General features: G+C 40.1%; 1 protein-coding gene across 5 annotated transcripts in view; it reads right to left on the bottom strand.

Moving 5' to 3' along the window:
• LOC106914758 (protein tyrosine phosphatase receptor type F) overlaps positions 1-19549 on the bottom strand; it is a 235999-nt gene that overhangs the window by 46441 nt on the left and 170009 nt on the right. For all 5 annotated transcript variants that reach the window (XM_088014931.1, XM_088014930.1, XM_014981784.2 and 2 more), the window contains 6 exons: positions 15474-15591; positions 14196-14768; positions 12935-13035; positions 12580-12827; positions 9812-9890; positions 7610-7834 (listed from right to left, as the gene is read on the bottom strand). In XM_088014931.1, coding sequence (XP_087871057.1) covers positions 7610-7834; positions 9812-9890; positions 12580-12827; positions 12935-13035; positions 14196-14768; positions 15474-15591 — 1344 coding nt within the window. The remainder of the gene's footprint in view (positions 1-7609; positions 7835-9811; positions 9891-12579; positions 12828-12934; positions 13036-14195; positions 14769-15473; positions 15592-19549) is intronic.

Genomic DNA, 19549 nt, shown 5'->3' with positions numbered 1-19549 from the left:
TTTATCGTCTGGCAAAATTTGTTATTGTGACAGGCCTACTGATGGCACATAAACAACTAAAACAATTCTGATTCTGAAAAAAAGTCAAATTTTGAGAAAAGTCAGAATTCTTAGTTAAAAGTCTGAATCTTTTCTTTCTTTCCCAGTGGCCCCAATCCTCTCCCGTAGATCTGCCGCACGCAGCATGTGCGCATTTGTTGCGACTCGCTGCTGACCCCCCTGGCTCCCTCGCCCCCTGTAAAGTGGCTTAAATAAGCTGCAGGGCAAGCGCCAGACAGGACAAACAAACAAACATGCACAGACGCCTGCTATGTATCCACAACTCCCGCCGCCACCCCAGGGGTCCCGAGGAGCCCACACAGTCCCTTCACACTGCATGACAAAGTGAAAGACATGGAGAGGGCGGGCAACAAGATTTTAGTGACAAAAAGTAGGAGAAATAAAATATATCTGTCTTTCTCTGTGAGAAACAGAAACGTGGTTACAGGGTACCGTCTACCCTTCGTCTTGTCCTGCAGTTTCTCCTTTGTGCTGTTTTCCTTCATTCAGTTTCATCCTTGCATGTCCCGCCAGTCATTCAGCAGCAGAAAGGGCACTTCCTCCTTGCTCTTGAGCTGTCTGAATGCCAAGCCTTCATTTCAAACACAGTTATAAGTAGAGTTTGCAATAAATCCCCTGAAATCCCAAAATACAGGATGGAAAATGCCGAATTACATCTAATAGTAATATAAAAACCCACAAAAGACATTCCGCGTGGCCTAAGTACGCCGTGGAAAGTCATTTAAGAAATATAGCATCATAATTTCCGTGAGTACTCAGTGTTTTACACTCATTTTACATATAAAATACTGAAGATCACAAATGAGCTTAAGGCAGCGGACAAATTTGAAATATAGAAATTGGAAAAAAAGATGGATGGATGGAAATGAAATGAGGCCGGAGATTCGACTCTATGGCAGAAAGAGATAAATACATGGAAGAAAGTGTGACAAAGGAAGAAAGGAACAAATAGATTTAGGACACAAGGAACAGTAAAAAGAGTGGGAGGACACATCAAGGATATAATGGTGGTGAAACACAAAGGACAGAAAGAACGGCAGTGGGACAAAAGGATGGAAGGAAAGAAGTAAGGAACAAGACAGAAAGGACATGTGGAAGGAAGGACAGAAAGAAGCATAGGCAACTTTTAGACATCAGGAAAGTGACTTAGGTCTGGAATGTTTCCAAATTCTTTTCTTCTTTGCAGACTGAGTTAAAGTCCAGAACTAAACCAAAGTGAAACTGGGTTTAGTTCATCTTTTTTTGTCTCCAAATCCCAATGAAACACATCAGCGTTTGCTCAGAATGAATCCCTGCAACCCTTTACAACAAGAAGATCCATGTTTCCCTCTTCAACCATCAGGGGCTTCGACTTTTAGCCTGATTGGTGTCTACAAATGTAAAATGCATTGGACGCCGCTTTGGTAATTCTTTTTCTTCAGCTTGTCTTTCATAAATAAACTAGAGCATCAATACATAAAAAGCATCCAGAAAACTGGAGGTGTCACCTCTGGGAGAAGATGCTAGCCGCTAGATAAACAATGCTAGCTGCCACCCTCAAAAAGCTGCACCTGAAGACACTCAAAACTAGAGATGCACTTAATTATTATTTTAGTAATAATAATTATTACTAAAATAATTATTATTGATTAGATTAATCGGATTAACGAAAGGCCACATTCTGAAGATTTTCAGATAAATACCTAAACTTTAATGCAAATAAACAATTAAATTCCTTTTTTAAATAAGAAAATGAATATTTTCTTGCCTAAAATGCAATAACACAGCATTCCTTTACTGTATGCTTGATCATGTGTAGCAAAGGAAGCATCTGCAGCTAAAACAATGATTTTAACATCAACATATTGAAAAGCTCAGCCTTTTCTGTTCGACTTATAACATCAGTACAGTGTCGGGCTGATCTGTTGATTGTTTTTTTTTTGTTAATCAATTAATAGCTGGACAGGAAAAAGTGCTAAAGAGTAGATTTATTTTAGTAAATACGAACCAAGTGCAGCTAAAAATGTACCTGAGGAACATATTTACAGACGAAGAAAGTTATTTTTTTATATTATATGCAAAATGTGTATATTGTTGTACATTTTTATGTTGTCCTTTAAGCAAATTGCAGTTTTTTATTGTCGGTATACTCCAATTGACAGATAACTGATCCCTAAATTAGTTGACAATAATGCCAGTAATTGATTAATCACAATTAATACGATTGATCGTTTCAGCCCTACTCGAAAAAACTACAAAAACACCTCAGATATCGTGTTTTCATAGTCCCCTCTCCCCTTCAACTCTTCTTTCTATCCTATAATTGTTTACTAAATTAGTTCCATAATCGATTAAACACAATTAACATGATTAATTGTTTCAGCCATATTCAAAAACAACAACAAAAAACCCACAAAAAGCATCTTGTTTTCATAATCCCCCTCTTGATACTGTTCGTTTGAGCCTTTTAAATTTTAACAGCAGCTTGTCTTCAATGTTCGGGGTGTTTGGAGCTTGAAGCAACAGAATTAGCGCTACAAAGCAAACTCTCCACGAGAGTGAGGAGAATACAGATGCTTGGATAAAACTCCAAAGAGCAAATCTGATCGCTCGGTTTGGGTTCCTCTCTCTGCCAAATCCTGACTTTTTCTCTTATCACGAGGACAGCACACGGTGGAACAATCACCTCCTCTGCTGTCGGTTCGCTTCGTCTCATCGGAGCTTCACAGGCTGGACTGGACACAAGGCAGAAATGGGGGGAAAAAAGAGGAAAACATCCCGTCCTCTCTGTTGCACTCCAGCACCACCCCTCCTCTCTGCCTCAGATCACACAGTAGTTCTTTCTCCTTCCTCCCTCAGTCTCTTTTCGCATTAAATGATACTGTTTATACACACCCAGCATCTATCATCTTATTTCACACTTCCCCCGGCTTGTTTATCCGCCTTTGGTGCTGGGGAGACATGGAGGCGCATTCTCCTCTCCTTTCTCTCGCTTGCTCCCCCTCCGTTCTCAGACTCTCTTCAACCACTAGCGGCTGCTTGTGGCCATTGATATACGAGGGCTTATTAAACCCTGGCGGTCCCGTTTGATCCACACTAGGGGAGTTTGTGGAAGCCTAGTAAAGACACAAGTCATTTATTCCACTACTTGTTGTTTTATTCTCCTGGGTCGGGTGAAGATCCTGCTCCAGGCAGCATCTGCCTGCTGCACGCTTCACCTTCTTCTTCTTCTTCTACCCAGCGCCTTTGGTAATAAAACGTCTGCAAATGCCGCGTGGGGGCCAACAAAAACAAACACCGCTGCGGCGTCTGACTGACAGGAGTTGTGCTGCAATCAGTGACAGACTACACAAACAATGGATGCTCTGGAGTGGGCTCGTTATTTCAAAACTACAGTGTATTGTACCAAAATCTGCGTACTCTGAGTAATTTTTCATGTTTAGTGACATTACAAGTGCAAACTTCAATGTATTTTATTAGGATTTAATGCGATAGGCAAACACAAAGTAGTCCAACTGGAGATGCAACGTCGATCTCAATCAGTTTAGCACACAATTGTTTTTTACAAAATAGTTCCAGCTCAGTCAGATTGGTGATACTTTAACTTAGTCACATAAAATATTGATAAAATTTAATAAAGTGTGTGGTCGAGATGTGAAATATGTTAAAAATCCACTTTGTATTGGATGATAACCAATTTCCCAGGATGACACGTTTTGAATAGCTGTTGGCAGACAGCATATGTACAGTTCAAACTAAGAAATAATTAGATTTCATTCATTAGTTTTAATTACAGCCACACGTTTTGGCTAATTTGGAGAACTTTAAGTATTTATTCAGCGTCTGTTACAGCTCAATGCTCTAACAGGCTGAAAAAAGCAGAAAAAGGATCTTCTCCAAAATACTGTCAGAAAGAGCTAACAGAACTCTGGAAATGTTAAGTTCATCTTTGGCGTCAACAAAAACACAACGCATGTCTCAACAATGTATTATTTAGGAAATGACAACATGCAATTAGTTGTTGGCGATATGAACTTATAGTTTTATCACAATATTATGTGGTGAAATTGTGATAGTGATTGATAAAAATGATAAGTTAGTTATAGCTTCTGTTTTATGTAACTGTATGGCTGTAAATGTATTCATAGTGCCACAAACATAAGTACTGCTCTTGAAAAACATTCCCGTTTCAATTATTTAAAAAGTATGATTTGTATCACTGAGTTCCACACAAGAACTGCATTTAATCATATTTTCAAATTGAATTATATTTATTGATGCTCTCATTCGGATTTTTTGATGATTTCACTGAACAAACAGTGGAGAAAATAGTAAAACTATTTTAAATGTTAAATGGGATTTATCGTGACAACAATAAATCAAAATTCTTATGATGACAAGAAATGTATCGCAATAAATGGTAAAAGACACAATAAATTCCCACCCCTACTTGTAATTTGTATCAGGTTTATTGCAAATTACTAATTGACCCACCCTGTGAGTGGAGCCCAATAAATCTAAGTGGTCCAGTTTAAAAGGTGAGTACCGGTAACTTCCTGTCAGTTTGAGGAAAGAAAGCGTTTTTGAGCTCTTCTGATCCAACTTGCTGTGCCATGCAGGTGTGGCGAGAGTCCTGCGCAACGATGGGATTTGAGGATTTTCTTTGAAGTCAGATATATCATAGCTGGCCAGGACTGCCTCCCTTGCACGTCCGTGGCCTTCTCAGAGTGGAGGGATTACATGGGGGACGCGGGGGGCTTTAGGGACATGTAAAGCAGCGCTTCAAGGGAATCAGGCCTGCCTTACGGACTGTCTCGGCCCTGTGACCGGGTCCTCGTCTCCCTCTTAACTCCAACCGCAATAATCGATCTCCTCTGCCGTCTTCACGGTGGAGAGCGGACGGGAAAAAGAGCTCAAAGGAGGGAGTGGAAGGAAAGAAAGCAAGAAATAGGTAAAAAGTCTGAGATTCAGTTTAAGACATGAAGGACTCTCCCTCTCTGGTCGTCAAGGGCCCAGCTGCTGAATATGCATGTCCGGGGTAGCAGAGGAGCCCAGAGCAATCGCAGACTCTCATTCCTCCTGCAGTGAAGTTCAGCCCAGACCGTCCCACAGAGACACGGGCCTCCATGTTAGCGCTGCTCGACAAGCGCACAGTGCCGCCACTTAGCAAGCCAAGAGGCCTGTATTAGCATTGCTAAGTCATCTGGATGGGGCCCCTGCTGGCTGCAGGGAAGCCAGAGCTGGATCTCTGATGTTGTTGTCAACCGATAAGGGAGTTATCAGGACAAGCTGTAATATCTCTTAGAGGCTGCTACAATAAAGGCTAAGTGGAGAGAAGAAAACAAACAACCACTTTGTCTGATCGCAGCTGTTTTCCAAACGCTATAGGCTGGAAAGTGGTGAGAGTTTGATGATGGGTGATCAAGTTAACCCGAAATTAATTAACCTTGATGAGCAAGCAAAAAGAAAAGGACAACTTACATTGAAAAATGTTTGTTGCTCATTTTAGACAGTGGAGGATAATGGCCACTTTAATTTTAAGAAGGCAATTCATCCAAAACATGATTACCATTCATGCCCCAACAAATAAAGTTAATTTCTTTAGAGTAAATGTGTCGTCTCCAAATTAACAAGTAAGATAAAAGCAAGAAGATACCCAGGGATGATTATAACATACAGAAGGAAAAAGCATACTGACTTCTGAAGTTTTTGTACTTTTATTTACTTACTTAGTGCTTCTAAAAACAGCCAGCGCGCTTAAACGTCCCCAAAAGCACCCACCTGGTTTTTGGCAATAAATTAATGTTTTTTGGTGTCGGTAAAATTAGCCGTTCCAAAATGTTACAAATCAGCAGGGAGTGTCCGTCACCTAGCAACGCCAGCCAAGCCCAGTCTGTTACCTAGCAACCCAAGCTGAGTTCCAGGACATTTGGTCAGCTTGTTTTATTGTTGGCTGCTAGAGAACAGAAGTGCTTTGTTGACTTACCATTCAGAAACCACTGGCTGCATTTTTGTTGGTTGTGCAGGAGGCTCCGCTTCTGCTTTTCAAAGTTATGTAAATAGGGGTTGTTTGCAGCCATTTTCATGTGTGAGTGTAAACACTGAGTTGGAGCAGCAGTTTACTTGAAATTAAAGCAGCTCATTCTGAAGGGAGATCAAAATTGGCAGAACTGACCAGACCAAAATCTCATTATCTAAGAATAATTATGTACAATAAATATAATATAATAATATAATAAATATAATAAACATGATAAACCTGTTCAAGGAAGCATAATAGGTCACCTTTAATGTCAGAAAGATAATTTGTGTAAATCTATTTGAAAATGTATTACCTTTTCTTGTTCAATTTCACAAGCAACGCCAAGTACCTAATTACTACCACACCTGCCTGATCAAGTCAGATTTCCAGGCCAACTACAATTACTTCCAGAGAGCATCAAAGAACCATCCAGGAAGTCACAAAAAGACCCAGAACAAGATCTAAAGCACTGCATGCCTCACTCGCCTCAATTACGGGTCAGTGTTCATGTTTCAACACTAAAAAAGAAACCAGGCAAAAAATCCCTGGGAGGATACATTTGCTTTATATTACTTTGATGATCCAACAGACTTAATTTGAGGAAAATATTCTGTGGAACATTTTGAAAAGTCTGCGTATCATTACATCTGACATGAAGCAACTTTTCAGACAATAAAATATAATGGTGATAATCAAACATGATTGTTCGGCGTTGCTTCAAGACCTGGATTGCTTTCTGTACCTTCACTTTTGCAAGAGATTCAAAAGAATAATGTCTGCAACACCAAGTACCTAATTACAGAATTTATATGACCTTCACCTCAGGCACACTCGGCTTATTTAGCCTGTTTTAGTAAAAATCATTATTAAAATCTGATTTAAATGCTGTAGCATGTAATAAACAAACCATTATTGCTCAAAGACCTTTCTTGTGGCTGAATCAAAATTTGGCAAAGAGTCGGCTGAAATTGCATCACTTTGGTGGAATTTAATCATCATTGAAACTGAGTTATGGATTTATCTGAAATTAAAATGTATTCAGTAGAGTGAAAACCATAAGTGTGACCAAAATCCATAACAAATATATAGCAAGGCAAAAACTTGCTAACAGCACTGTAAATAAATGACAGATGGAAAATCTGAACATATTACATACTTCTTTAAAGGGTTTAAGCAGAAGCCCCTTTAAATTTACACATCCATATGTAGACCTATATGTGAATAGATCTACATATTAGTACAGCTGCTAGGCTAATGTTAGCTTGCTTAGTTTCTGTTTTGATAGGACTTGTTAATAATTCAGCTCATAAAAGTGTGGGCAAAATTTACAGAAAGTTTTGTCCTCCTTCCATAAATAAAGTGCTTTGCTTTTCATGTCATTACCAACCACTGCTATAGTAGCTGGGTCCCCTAGAAATATGGTATTAGATCTGACAAACCGCTCAGCCTGTCTGAGACCAGCAGTTTTGAGAACTGCTGGTCTAGAGAGTACAATGCAAGGTCCAACCATCTGCTCTGGTCCAGGTAGAGAAGAAGGATGTAACTTACATAACTAGCTGTGCCGTCCGTCCCCTCGTTTCGTAGTACCGCAACGACAAACCATTGGAACTCCTGCATGTTAGTTAGGGGCTTGTTTTTGAAACCCATGTAGTCCTGGTCATCACCCAGCGTAAAGGTTGGCGGCAGATGAGTCAATTTGGCTGCAACATATGCCCTGGGGGACTCCACGTGGCGTCTGCGCCTCAGCATCGGACCTTCACTGAACCTGAGCAGCTGGGGGAAGGAGGCAAAGTGGAAAGGTTATGGTTTAAAATTAGCAACAGAGCCCAAGTGAGATGACCCCTGAGACCTGACAACCTGCCAAAGTACAGCATTCAGGCTGTGGCATCAGCTCAGGGTTACGTTTTAGCAGAAACTAGTGCAGGGTTTGTTCGCCCTGGCCCTCAGGGGTGCACTGTCCTGCAGGTGATTAACAGGTTCCTGCAGGACTTGACAGCATGCCGAAGAGGTAATGCAATCATTTTAATCAGGTGTGATGGAGCAGCGACACATCTAAAAGATGAAAGACTGTGGCCCATCGTTAAGAAACTCTAAACTAGCATATATGAGGCAAATCAAAGCGTCTGAACTCCTGGTATCTCAGAAAAACAAAGCCTTTGCATCGACAGTGTATGTCCAGGTTTGACTGTGCTGCTCAGTAAAAGATAATGACTCCACAGTGCTAAAATGCCCTTTGCACGCTGGCACGACGGCAAACAATGCAGCCAAGCTACGAAGTGAGCAATTAGCACTTAGTGGAGCACACAATCTCAGCATGACTGCCAGCCTGGTTAATATATGAGCGGGAGTGTACAGCACTGCGGCATTGTGTTTTTCAGCAGCATTTTGTTTCCTGTCACTGATGTCTCGTGTGCCGCTCCAGATGTAGCTTTATTAAATCATTATGTTGGAGGGAGGAGACAATGGCCTGCTCCGTGTTTAATGACTCAGGGAGTCCCATCTCTTTCCCTCTCTGTCTCCTCCATTATTCCTAAGGGGAGACCTTGAGCAATGGTGATTCAGATCTCCAAGTTTACTTAAACCTCCTGCCATTATTATTCAGGCATGTAGGCCTAAACTCCCCCATGACTAAGTGGCATCATTATTCAACAACAAATAAATAAATTAGGCAGTCATATAAAAGTTTATGAGAAGACAGGAAGCCTCGACCAGAGTGCATCTGCATTACACACCTGTTGCTAAGCCTGTCACAATAAGCAAATTATCAGCTGATAAAGTAAAATAAGCTCAATAATTTCTGTTTTCATTTGTTCAGAGACCTCATAATTGATTTTTTATTCATGGTTTCAGTTGTAAGTGGACTTTTATTTCTGTTTTATTTATCATTTTTGTTTTTATTTTGGATATTTTAAGTGTCTTCCAGTTCCAATGCTAAGTGCTCTTTGATAAATTAAAGTTTATTAGTCTTTGAAAAAGTGAACTTACATTGTTATGTCATTACCAATAGATGAATTGAAAATGTCCTCAAAACAACAATATGATAATTCATTGCAATAATTACTGGAACAATTTGTCGTCCAGCGATATTTGCTATTGTGACAGATCCATAGGACAACATTATCATTCTGGCTTGCACTACTTCCTTTTAGTCATCTTGCAGTTTTGTTGTCTTTTTTATGGACTGATATTTGTGGAAGGAGGCTGATTTTATATCTTGTAAATCATTTCATTGCAGATTGTATTGGATGTTTGGGGTCTAAATCCTGATCCCAACTGTTTTTAACCATGGGTCACAAGATGTTTACTTGAAATGTTTACTTATAATGTGCTCAAAAGCTTAGATTTTTTGTTCTGTCTCAGAATGTTACTGTCATAACATATTAATTAATTTGCATATCCTTACCAGAGGTGCCAATAAATGCAAAGGTAGAGAGAAATTTGTAGGTATTACTTGCAAAAGAATATAAAAGAGATCAAATGAAGCCCTACATCACTTGTTACACATTAATACTATGATCTGAAATGGTTTTATTCGACAGATGGCTGCTGTTTGCAGACCTGGCATCCAATCAGGAGACTCCCCTCCTACCTGAGTGACTCACAGTTTAATATCTCTTCCTCCCTGAGCTCAGGAAGGTAGAGCTAATTGGCTGCCACCGGCGACTCTCCACCCAGTTGGAGCGGAAAATGCTATCCGTGACCCCCGTAACCTGGGAACATTAGCCAATCAGCCCCCTGCCTGGCACTCACCTCTTCCAGGTCCACCTCGTCTGGGCTCTTCCACCGCTGCATCGATTGTGTTTGTGGCACCACCACGATGTAAAACCATCTGATGAGGAATGAAACAAAATAAAAATAAAGCCTCAGTAAACAAAGCATGACTCAGTCGAGACATTTGGAGACTTGGAGATGGTTTTGTTGGAACGACGCCACCGCACAAGTGAGTCCAACCAAGGTCGAACTCCAGCAGATTGGCGCTGCGTTCCCCAATTAATGGCTAAACGCTAAGAACATCTGCCACACGGACCGGAACAAACACCATTCAGTGGAGGGGAGCCTTCAGCTAATGGAGATCCCTGTAGGATTCCTGAGGTTAATAAGAGCAAGTATGTGTTTCTGTGCTGCTGTTACGACGACTCAGATGGATGGAAATGAAGGACGTCATTGGGGAGGGTCAAACTGAGGAGGTTAGGTACCGACTCAACGAGCATACATGCGAGAGCACACAAAGCACTCATGTTTCCGTGTTTGTATTTGCGTTGGCTCCATCTCGCTGTCAAGCCCTGACTGTTTTCTCTCGGCTCAAAGTTTTCTCTCCACTGCGGCATTTTGTAAAACGAGCTGCTGCTGACAGTGAAAGCAGCTGCCTCTTCTCTTCCTCCTCCTCCTCCTCCTCCTCCTCCTCCTCCCTGCTTCGCATCTGTGATTCAACAGTCACTCAAGTCCGGGAGTGGAAGAAGAAGACGTGTATAACAAGGCGGCTCCTCACCAACACAAGCCAACACACCCCTCGACCCCTCCATCCCCCCCATCCCCAACCCGCTCCGTCTGTCAGTCTGAGCTGGACCTGGCCCGGACTTGACAGCACCGTAATCTTTACACCAATCAACTCGCCGCGCTCCTCTGACATGGCCGTAACTGTGCGAGTGTGTGTACATAAAGGTAAAGGCTTTACCCGGCTCTTAGCAGCTCTTAACAATTTACGTCAAAAGAAAACAGCTCAGCCTGATGTTAAGTCTAAATTATCATCAGCTTTCAGAGAGTAAAAGCTGCGGTTTAAGAGTTGGAGCAGCACTTCGCTATCGATCAGATGCTGGTATTTTTCCTGCAGCTCATCTTGAGAAGCTTCTGACTTTTCAGAGTAACCAACACAGATGGAAACTTTTTATTTTAATTTAGATTAAAACCTTTTTGCAATTAAAACTACAACGTATTCATCCTTTATAAATACACCTTTTCCATTTCCTTTAATATGACCTCGTCTATCCAATGGGTTTCACTCTGAAGCTGACTTTGGTGGATCAAAATCAGCTTTTAATTAATTTACTGAAATTGGCAAAATGCAGCAAGCGCTCTCAAAGAGAGACTGACCCAAATCCTGTTCTTACTGCTTAGAAATGAACTGGATGCATTTCTTCTAATAAGGCAAATGAGCAAAACCCTTTTTAAACTTTGAATCTGCAATGATCTGCACAACCCTTCCTTATGGAAAGTAAGACTACATTATTTTATATGAATAAAATAAAAAAAATTATGAATAAAATACAACAAAATGTTTATCACTTACAGCACATAAAAAAAATCTAATTCAGCTTCTCAGAAAATTCTATCACAAATAACATAAGATATAAATGTTTTGTTTAGTTCACTAAATGGGGAACAGATACAGACATTTGTCCAACAGCAGCTATCACGTTATTACTGAAGAAGCGATGGAAAGTTGAGAGGAAGGAAAAATTGTGGTATTAAAAGAAGTTTTGCAAGAGTTTTGTGAAGATGCACTATCATCATCTGGGTTTTGGCTGGAGTCGGTGCTTTGAGAATTTGATTATTTTCTCATAGGTGACAGTCTGAACAGCCCAATTCCTTTTCACACCACACCAGGGTTCATTCACTTTTCCCACAGTAAAATTTAAGCACTTTTCAAGGTAAGTTTTCAAACTTTTCCAGCACCACACATTGGCAACGATTAACTAAATTAGACAGTTGCAATTTACTATTACATATCATTTATTGCTGTTGTTAATAATATTGCTGTTGTGATATATCTGACATTCTACGGCAGGCACAAGCTAAACTAAAATGTAACAACATTTTTTTACGTCCCATCAAATACTCTTTGGTAATTCTAACTGGCTAAAAACAAGAGATGTTTAGTCAGAGAGTGGAAAAAAACTGTCAGTCTTTCTATTAGGAATATAAAAATATGTGGCTTCAACTGTAACACTTTCCAAATTTAGGCTTTTAATCAATAAATTGCACTTTATTACAAAACTGTGCAGTTTGAATATCACACACATTCAAAGACTTTATACAAAAATCAAGCACTTTCAAAACCTTGAAAATGCCTCAGAAACTCAAGCATTTTCAAGGATTTCATGCATCTGTGCGAACCTGTAATACATCAATATAGAGTTTACCTTTTTGAACAGAACTACTGAAATTAATCAACATTATGATGCTATTTTAACGTATTAAGATGCACCTGTAATAGGTGTCTTTACAGCCAAAATGCATCTATTATTCATGAACCATATTGTTTATTCTCCGGTTCATTGTAGGGCGTCCCGCGGCATTTCCAGGCCAGAATGGATGTAAAGTCCCTAAATTCCCTCCGGTGCATTCTGGGTGAGCCTCAGGGCCTTCCCCCAGTGGGATGGAAAAACCTCTGAATGGAGACATCATGCTCACACCAGCAAACTACAACAGTTTGCATTTTTTTATTATACTGACAATGCTTATGCTACTGAAAGTTTGTGGCATTTGGGGGTGTGAATGGTGCTACATATATAACTGACCTGACGCGGGTGGTCGTCTGGACTTTTGGCAGGCTGATGATCATTTTGCCATCGTGAGGCGTTTGTGAGACGGGTGTGGCTTTAATCAGGTCAGGGGCCGTGCGGATGGACACCTGCTGCTGGAGGCCGCCAGCGATGATGCCCCTGCTTGTGAGCACAAACGAGTAGTCGGTGTCTGGCTGCAGATGTGTGATCAGCTTCCTCTTTTGGTTTCCCTTCACCTCCACACTCTGTTGGTTGTACAAGATCTGCAAGAACAAAGTAGGAGAAAACTTGAGGTTACACTCACATGTAAGGAAGTGATAAGAAGCCAACTTTTCCCGTGATATTTCAGATAATTTTGACTGTCACGTACCTTAAATGGAGCCTCGGATTTGTAGTTTTCTGGCAGGTCCCAGGTGAGTAACACAGAGGTTTTTGTGACTGCCTTGACACCAAAGTTAAGGGTTGGGAAATCTGCAAAGATGAAATTATTATCTTAAGTAAAAAAATATATATCAACAAATATTTATTGGCTTGGGAATACTATTGGAAAAATACCAGAAGACCAAATATGAACCTAATTCGGGATGTAAATAAATTGTAACGTGTAGTTGAGGGGGAAGGTTTTGGATTTTGATTTAAAGGGGGACTATTATACAAATTTTACCATTTGCACCTTTTTATACTTCCAGCTGGGTCTGGAAGTATAGTCCAAGCATGCCCAACCACTTATTGGCAATAAATTAATGTTTTTGGTGCCTGGAAAAAAAGCTGTTTGACTATTACGTCATGATCGATGGGCACTGCATCGCCACCTAGCAACCTGATGAGTTCCAGCACATTTGGTCAGCTGCTTTTACTGCTGTATGCTCTGTACAATGGCTTCTGGAAAAGACAAGTATTTTGCTGCTGACCTACCATCCTGAAACCACTTTCTGCATTCTAGTTGTTTGTGCAGGAGGCTCTACTTTTGCTTTTCAACAATGTACAGTTGTATAATTGCGCATCTGTGCTGTCAGTTTCACTGCGAGTGTAAACGTTGAGTTGGGGGCGTGGCTAGAAGCAGCTTATTTGGATTTAAAATGACAAGACGCCATAAAGCAGCTCATTCTGAAAAATTGAATACCACATATTCCTGTCTTTCAACTTCAAAAAGTTGAAGTGGTATGAATAGTTTTCCAACAGACTGAGATCTCAGAGATCACTGGAAGATATGCGACAGTAGAGAAGGCAACCTGTGTCTTAAAATAGGCACCAATCCACTAATTAATAAGAAATCTTAGGTTTATAAGATTATAAAACACACAAGGAGGTATGTGCTGGGTACGCTTTAGATTTATGTGTAATGGGATGGAGGATGAGGATGCGTGGTAATGTGACTGTAGCGTGTAATGAGATTAGCACTCTGTAAATCAATAAACAGAGCTGCGGTACACTGAGAGGAAGATGAGACAGACGTGGCACAGATGGAGACAAAACCGGTCCCTGCAGAAGTTAAGGCGCCAGCAAATGTTATGAAACACATGGACTTGTTGACGGACGAATGGCGTAGTATGATCACATGAGGGCTTAAAGCCCTGATGTCATGTTTTCAAAGCAAACATTGGTGAGGTGTGTATGAATACATGCCCTACCGTTCGACATGGTCCTGCTCTGGATGCTGGGGCTCAGGGGGCCGCCCCCCTTGCTGGTGAAAGCCTGAACGCGGATGTCATAGGTGGTGTCTGGGTTCAGTCCCTCAATGGTCAGGTTTGTTTTCGTGGTGTTGCTGATGTTGTCTTGCTGGTTGTTTATGTCTTTGTACACCACCTTGTAGTAAATTATCTTGCCGTTCCGTTCCTTCAGGCTCGGAGGCTCCCAGGTGAGCTGCGTGCTCGACTGGGTGAGCCCCGTCACCTTGAGGTTGAGCGGGAACCCTGTGGGCAGGTCTTCAGCCGTGCTGATCTCCTTCACGTAGGCCTCGCCGGCGCCGGCGCGGTTCCGGGCGCTGAGCCGGAAGATGTAGGTCGCTCCTTTGTGCAGCTCGGTGACGGTGTGGTGGTCTTTAGTTTTGCTCAGCTCCAGTGAGGTGAAGGTCTCTTCGTCGGTGCGCTTGTACTGCAGCTGGTAGCCCATCAGCTCGCCCACCATTTCCTTAGGCGGCTGCCACTGGATGAGCGCCGTATTTCCCATGGTGGTGCTGATCATCATAGTGGGTTTGCCTGGCACTGGAAAAGGCAAAAAAACTTAAATCCATACTCCAAAATGTTTAAAATCACTGCTAAATTTAGGCTCAATGACCCCAAAATGAGATTTCCTTTGCCACCTTCCTTGTCATCCTCTTAAAAGCAAACATGGGTTGCTTACATGGTCAACTCTGGTGAGCAGCTATCTTCTTGTAGTCAGACTTTTCTTTTATAATCTCTAAATCTGTATTTCAACCTTTAATTAATCAGATTAAAGGTTGTATTTTTCTAAATTTTAAATTAGGCTGCATTTAAAAGATTTTGATATTTACTATGGATAAAGGTGAATGAACCAACGATTACCAGTTAAAACATTTATGTATGCACATATTAATCTACAAAAACAGTACTAACAAGTACAATACTAGTGTTACAAGGCAGTATTGGAAACCTGCATCTTGTCCTTCATACAAGTACAATAACACAACCAATCAATAGTAACTCACATTATCACAGAGTATAAACTGTAGAGAATAAACTGGACCGGATAAAAATTACACAAAATAATGCATAATGATGTTTTTTCTTTAAATATAAAACTATTTTGACTTAGTGAGGTTTATCCACTCCTTTCTTGAATGTATATTCATAAAGGACTATTACTGTGGGGTTTCATTAAATAATGTAAAGTCTGATCTGTGCATGTTCTCTGTTTTGCATGAAAGCGTCGATAAAACTGCTGCTAACCTGCGCCAGTCGTGGTGACAACCTTAGCTTTGCTCCGAGCTCCATCGCCCTTGGTGGTGTAAGCAGCCACGGTGACAGAGTAGGTGGTTTCAGCCAGCAGTCCACCAATAACAGCTTCCTGTAATACGGTGAGATAACAAGAAATCAATGAACCTGAGTAAAATAAAACCCCCTCATTGATGAAAACCATAATAAAATCCCCGTCAACGAGCTCACATCCCCTCAAAGGACACACAGCACCAAAAGAAACCGTAATGAGATTAAACCCCCTCCTCCATTTACTCATATTCCTTGATGAAATTTCCTAAAACAGAAATTAAACATTAAAAAATGCAGACAAACAGGAGCAGAAATTTTTCTTGGGTAAGAAAAACTCCTACGCCCAACTGTAAGGCACACGCTGCACCCATTAACCAACAAACCAAATGAACCAGAACATCACCAGTGTGTCAGTGTTCATGCCTGCCGCATGGATAAGCATGGGATTATACCCAGAGGAGCTTAGGATCATCACTGCACTGCAGTTTCTTAAAACCCAACAAAAATCTTCACTTCTGACAGCCGGAAAACTATGAAATTCAACCCCTTTTTGGTAAACAAATATTAGACTTTTGACTTACAAAGCTCAAATTTTCGCTCCTCTGGCTGCATGTCCATGCAGTGTTATGCACAAAACACAGACACACTTAAAGTGATTGAACAAATCAGTAACTCAGCAGTCAGGAACAAACAGAGAGAAACAACTGTTATGTGTAACCTGCTGCAGTGCTGGCACTCACTACACCAGTCTGCATCAGTCGGAATAAAAACACACCCACACTCTGGAATTAAACACGGTGCGCTTGAACGAAGCCAATATGTAAACCAACAAACAAACAGACAAACACACACACCTGACTACACATACTCACCAGCAGAGACAGGCCTGTGCAAATGGCTCAGGTCGCTTCTGATTTCTTTTTATTTTGCTTCCAAAAGTGACAAAAGTTGTTTTTGTGATAATCTTCCCGTTACACTCAACAGTAGTTACAAATTCCCTAAATATGCTGCTTGAAAGGTTGTTTTTTTTCTCCACTATGTTGTTTAACATTTGCACCATAATATACAGAAGTAGAGCTGAATAGATTAGAAAGATTAATCATCATTCATTGATTCTTGAAATAATCATCAGCTAACCTTACTTAAGTATAACGACTAAAAAAAAAAAAAATAGTTTTAACTTCACCCAATTTAAATGTTGCAAAACAAAATCTATACTAGTTGATCAAATACTTGATAATGTAAACTGACTTTAACTTTAACGTCTGTATCTGGATTTGTGGAAGATCTTCATAAAACTGGATTTGTCTTTGTAAAATCTCCTCAAATGGGTTTTGCTGACTGTGAATGAATAAGCAGCAGTCAGTGAAAACCTTTGAAAGACCTTGGAAAACTGAATTTAAAAATTATAAGCAAACCTCTGTAGTCTAAGAAAAGTATACATATAGACAGAAAACTGTGCAGATGAGCTCAGACTCGGGAATAAATGAATGCCTGAGGCTTAAGTACACATGCTCAAGTTATCTGGTTGTGGCTGGAGCCACTGAGAGGACAAGTACACAGATGCCTATAAGCCTTCCTGCTGGAACTCCTCTTAAACCCCAGATACTGAGAATATCATATAGCTTCTCCCTATAACTGTTTCTCCAGCTAACGAAATTTTAATTTCCTTAACACAGACTATATAAGCTAGCTCTGTTCAATTGTTCTTTTTACCGTCTCCCTCTTTCAGGGGCATTCAGCACTCCCATGCTAACCTTTAAGAGAGATGGGAGAAAAATGCTAAATTACTGTATAATAAAACCATTTTAACTTTATGGAGGAAGTCTCATTACTTTATTCATACAAAATGGCTTTAACAATCTCTGTGATGGCAGCAGCAGAGGTGGCCCCTCCTTCTGCACTGACAAGGTCGACCCAGGTCTGGTAACACTTTTGAAACTCAGCACAAAGTAGAGAAAGCAAAGCTTCAAAGTTTTCCTTCAGAGCAAATGCTTAGAGCAGCACCAAAGGGCATTACAAAGATTATCAAGTTATAGAAATGGAGTCTTTTCTATGAAGCTCCCTGCCACAATCCTCACTAGAAAGGAAAGTGTCAAGAGACAATTAGTGACACAGATAGAAATAAAATTGCTTCTTTTAGCCAAGAGGCAATATTTGATGTTATCTATGTTACTCGTTTTACAGTATTTGTGTAATGATTCACTAAAATAAAAAAATAAAATAAAAAAAGCTTTGTAATCTAACTCCTTGCTAAGCGAGGGTCAGACCGACACGTTGATGTTTCTGCTGCTGACATCTGTCTGTGGCGTGTCCCACTGCATTAGCTACCTGGCAAACAGAATGCTAAGCAAACAACAGAGACGTGTGAAACGGGAGACATCCTCTGACGGCATCCGGCTCGCTGTCTGACAGGTGTTAATCAACGCATTAAAGGCAGAGGGACACGAGCCAAGCCTGACTCTTGGCATGTGGCTGCAGGGAGAATCTGTGACCAGGTTTCTGCAGCTTAGCGTTATCGCGTAGAACCAAACGGCTGCACACACCCTGCTGCCTCAGTTATTAAAGGGACAGATTAAAGCACTGGTGTTGGAGCCATTTTACCAGTTTGACAGGCTGAAACTGTCGCAGTTGCAGTTTTCTAATTAAGGACTGCAGTAATCGTCTCGGGTAGAGCCATGGATGTTCACAGGTCATTTTTTCCCCCCCAAGCCGAGACTCGAAGTCTCTAATGATATAAATATTCTCTCATCAATTGCACACCTTCTAGTCTGCCAATGGCACTGCATTGCTGTAGGTTATGAATTCAAATCAGGCACTGTTTTATCCTTAGGCTTAATTTCACTCATGAACATTTAACTTTTTCAAAGCCTTTCATTACAAACTTATGAATTATTCAAGTTGCAATATTTACACTATTGAGAAAACAAATATGCATTTATAGTGAAAACAGGTTACACCTCTTAACATCAAATTTCTGAATAAATAAAACAGAAAGCTACACTGTTATCAAGAAATATAATTGTATTTGTAATGATATAAATAACACCTGTTATGTTCAAAGTGCTCATATTTTTTCTGCATAATGTAAGTAGTGTAGAATTTTGAAGCTGTTCTTTTTCTCATTCCAAGTCAGATAATTATATATACTTTCTTAAATTACAGAGCAACATTGTTAAATAAACTCTGAATTGTTTGTGTGGTAGCAAGCAGAAAAAAAGATACCAAAAGAGAAAATACAAAAGTTTAGGAAGCAATGTGAGTTGTGGCTAACTCTTAGCTGCTAATGAGGCTAACAGCTCTAAGCTAAAAAAATTATTTTGTTATGTAGTGTCTTTTAAATCACAATTAGTGATTCAGAAGACATTTACTCACTGTGTGATTAAAGAAATGGAGCCTTGGAATTTCAAAAAAGCTGTTAAAAGCTAATTTCCTCTTGTTCACAGCCTGTGGGTAATCTTATTTTGTAAGCTAGTTGTATTTTAACACACTTATTAATTTCAAACACAAGTTCTGTTATATCAGTACCTTGCAGTTGTACTGGTAGGAAATAAAACAAACTTGAACAGACAAGTTACAAATTATTAGTAAGCATTGCAAGAATACAAGCAACTGGCTAACTTTTAGCGGCTACAGCTAAAATTAGCTTTTGCAGCTTCCTATCACAAATAAACTAAAATGATCTTTTTATTTTACAGATGCTTTACAACATAATTTGTGATTGAAAGGATCTTAATTTGATTTGTGTAAACAAAAAACATACAATCCTTTGTTTGACCCAAAATATAGCTTAATCCCACTATTTTTTGCAAACACAATATTATGTATTTAATTTTGTGAGCTGAATGTATTCTTATACCTCCCTAAAAGAGATAAAATAACATTTGGGACAGAGTGTGAGACGAGATACAAATCATTTGTAAGCACTGAAAGAATATTGGCTAAACGTTTGTCGCTAACTGTGGTAAAGTTAATATTAGCTTCCTATTAGTGCTGCACTAAAAGGGTATTTAATTTTACATTTCTTCTGATTCTGA

This window comes from Poecilia mexicana, unplaced genomic scaffold, assembly GCF_051168715.1.
Source record: "Poecilia mexicana isolate PSO_F unplaced genomic scaffold, ASM5116871v1 scaffold_17, whole genome shotgun sequence".
Classification (NCBI taxonomy): domain Eukaryota; kingdom Metazoa; phylum Chordata; class Actinopteri; order Cyprinodontiformes; family Poeciliidae; genus Poecilia; species Poecilia mexicana.
The sequence above is the reverse complement of the archived record's forward strand: the minus strand, read 5'-3'. Positions and strand labels throughout refer to the sequence as shown.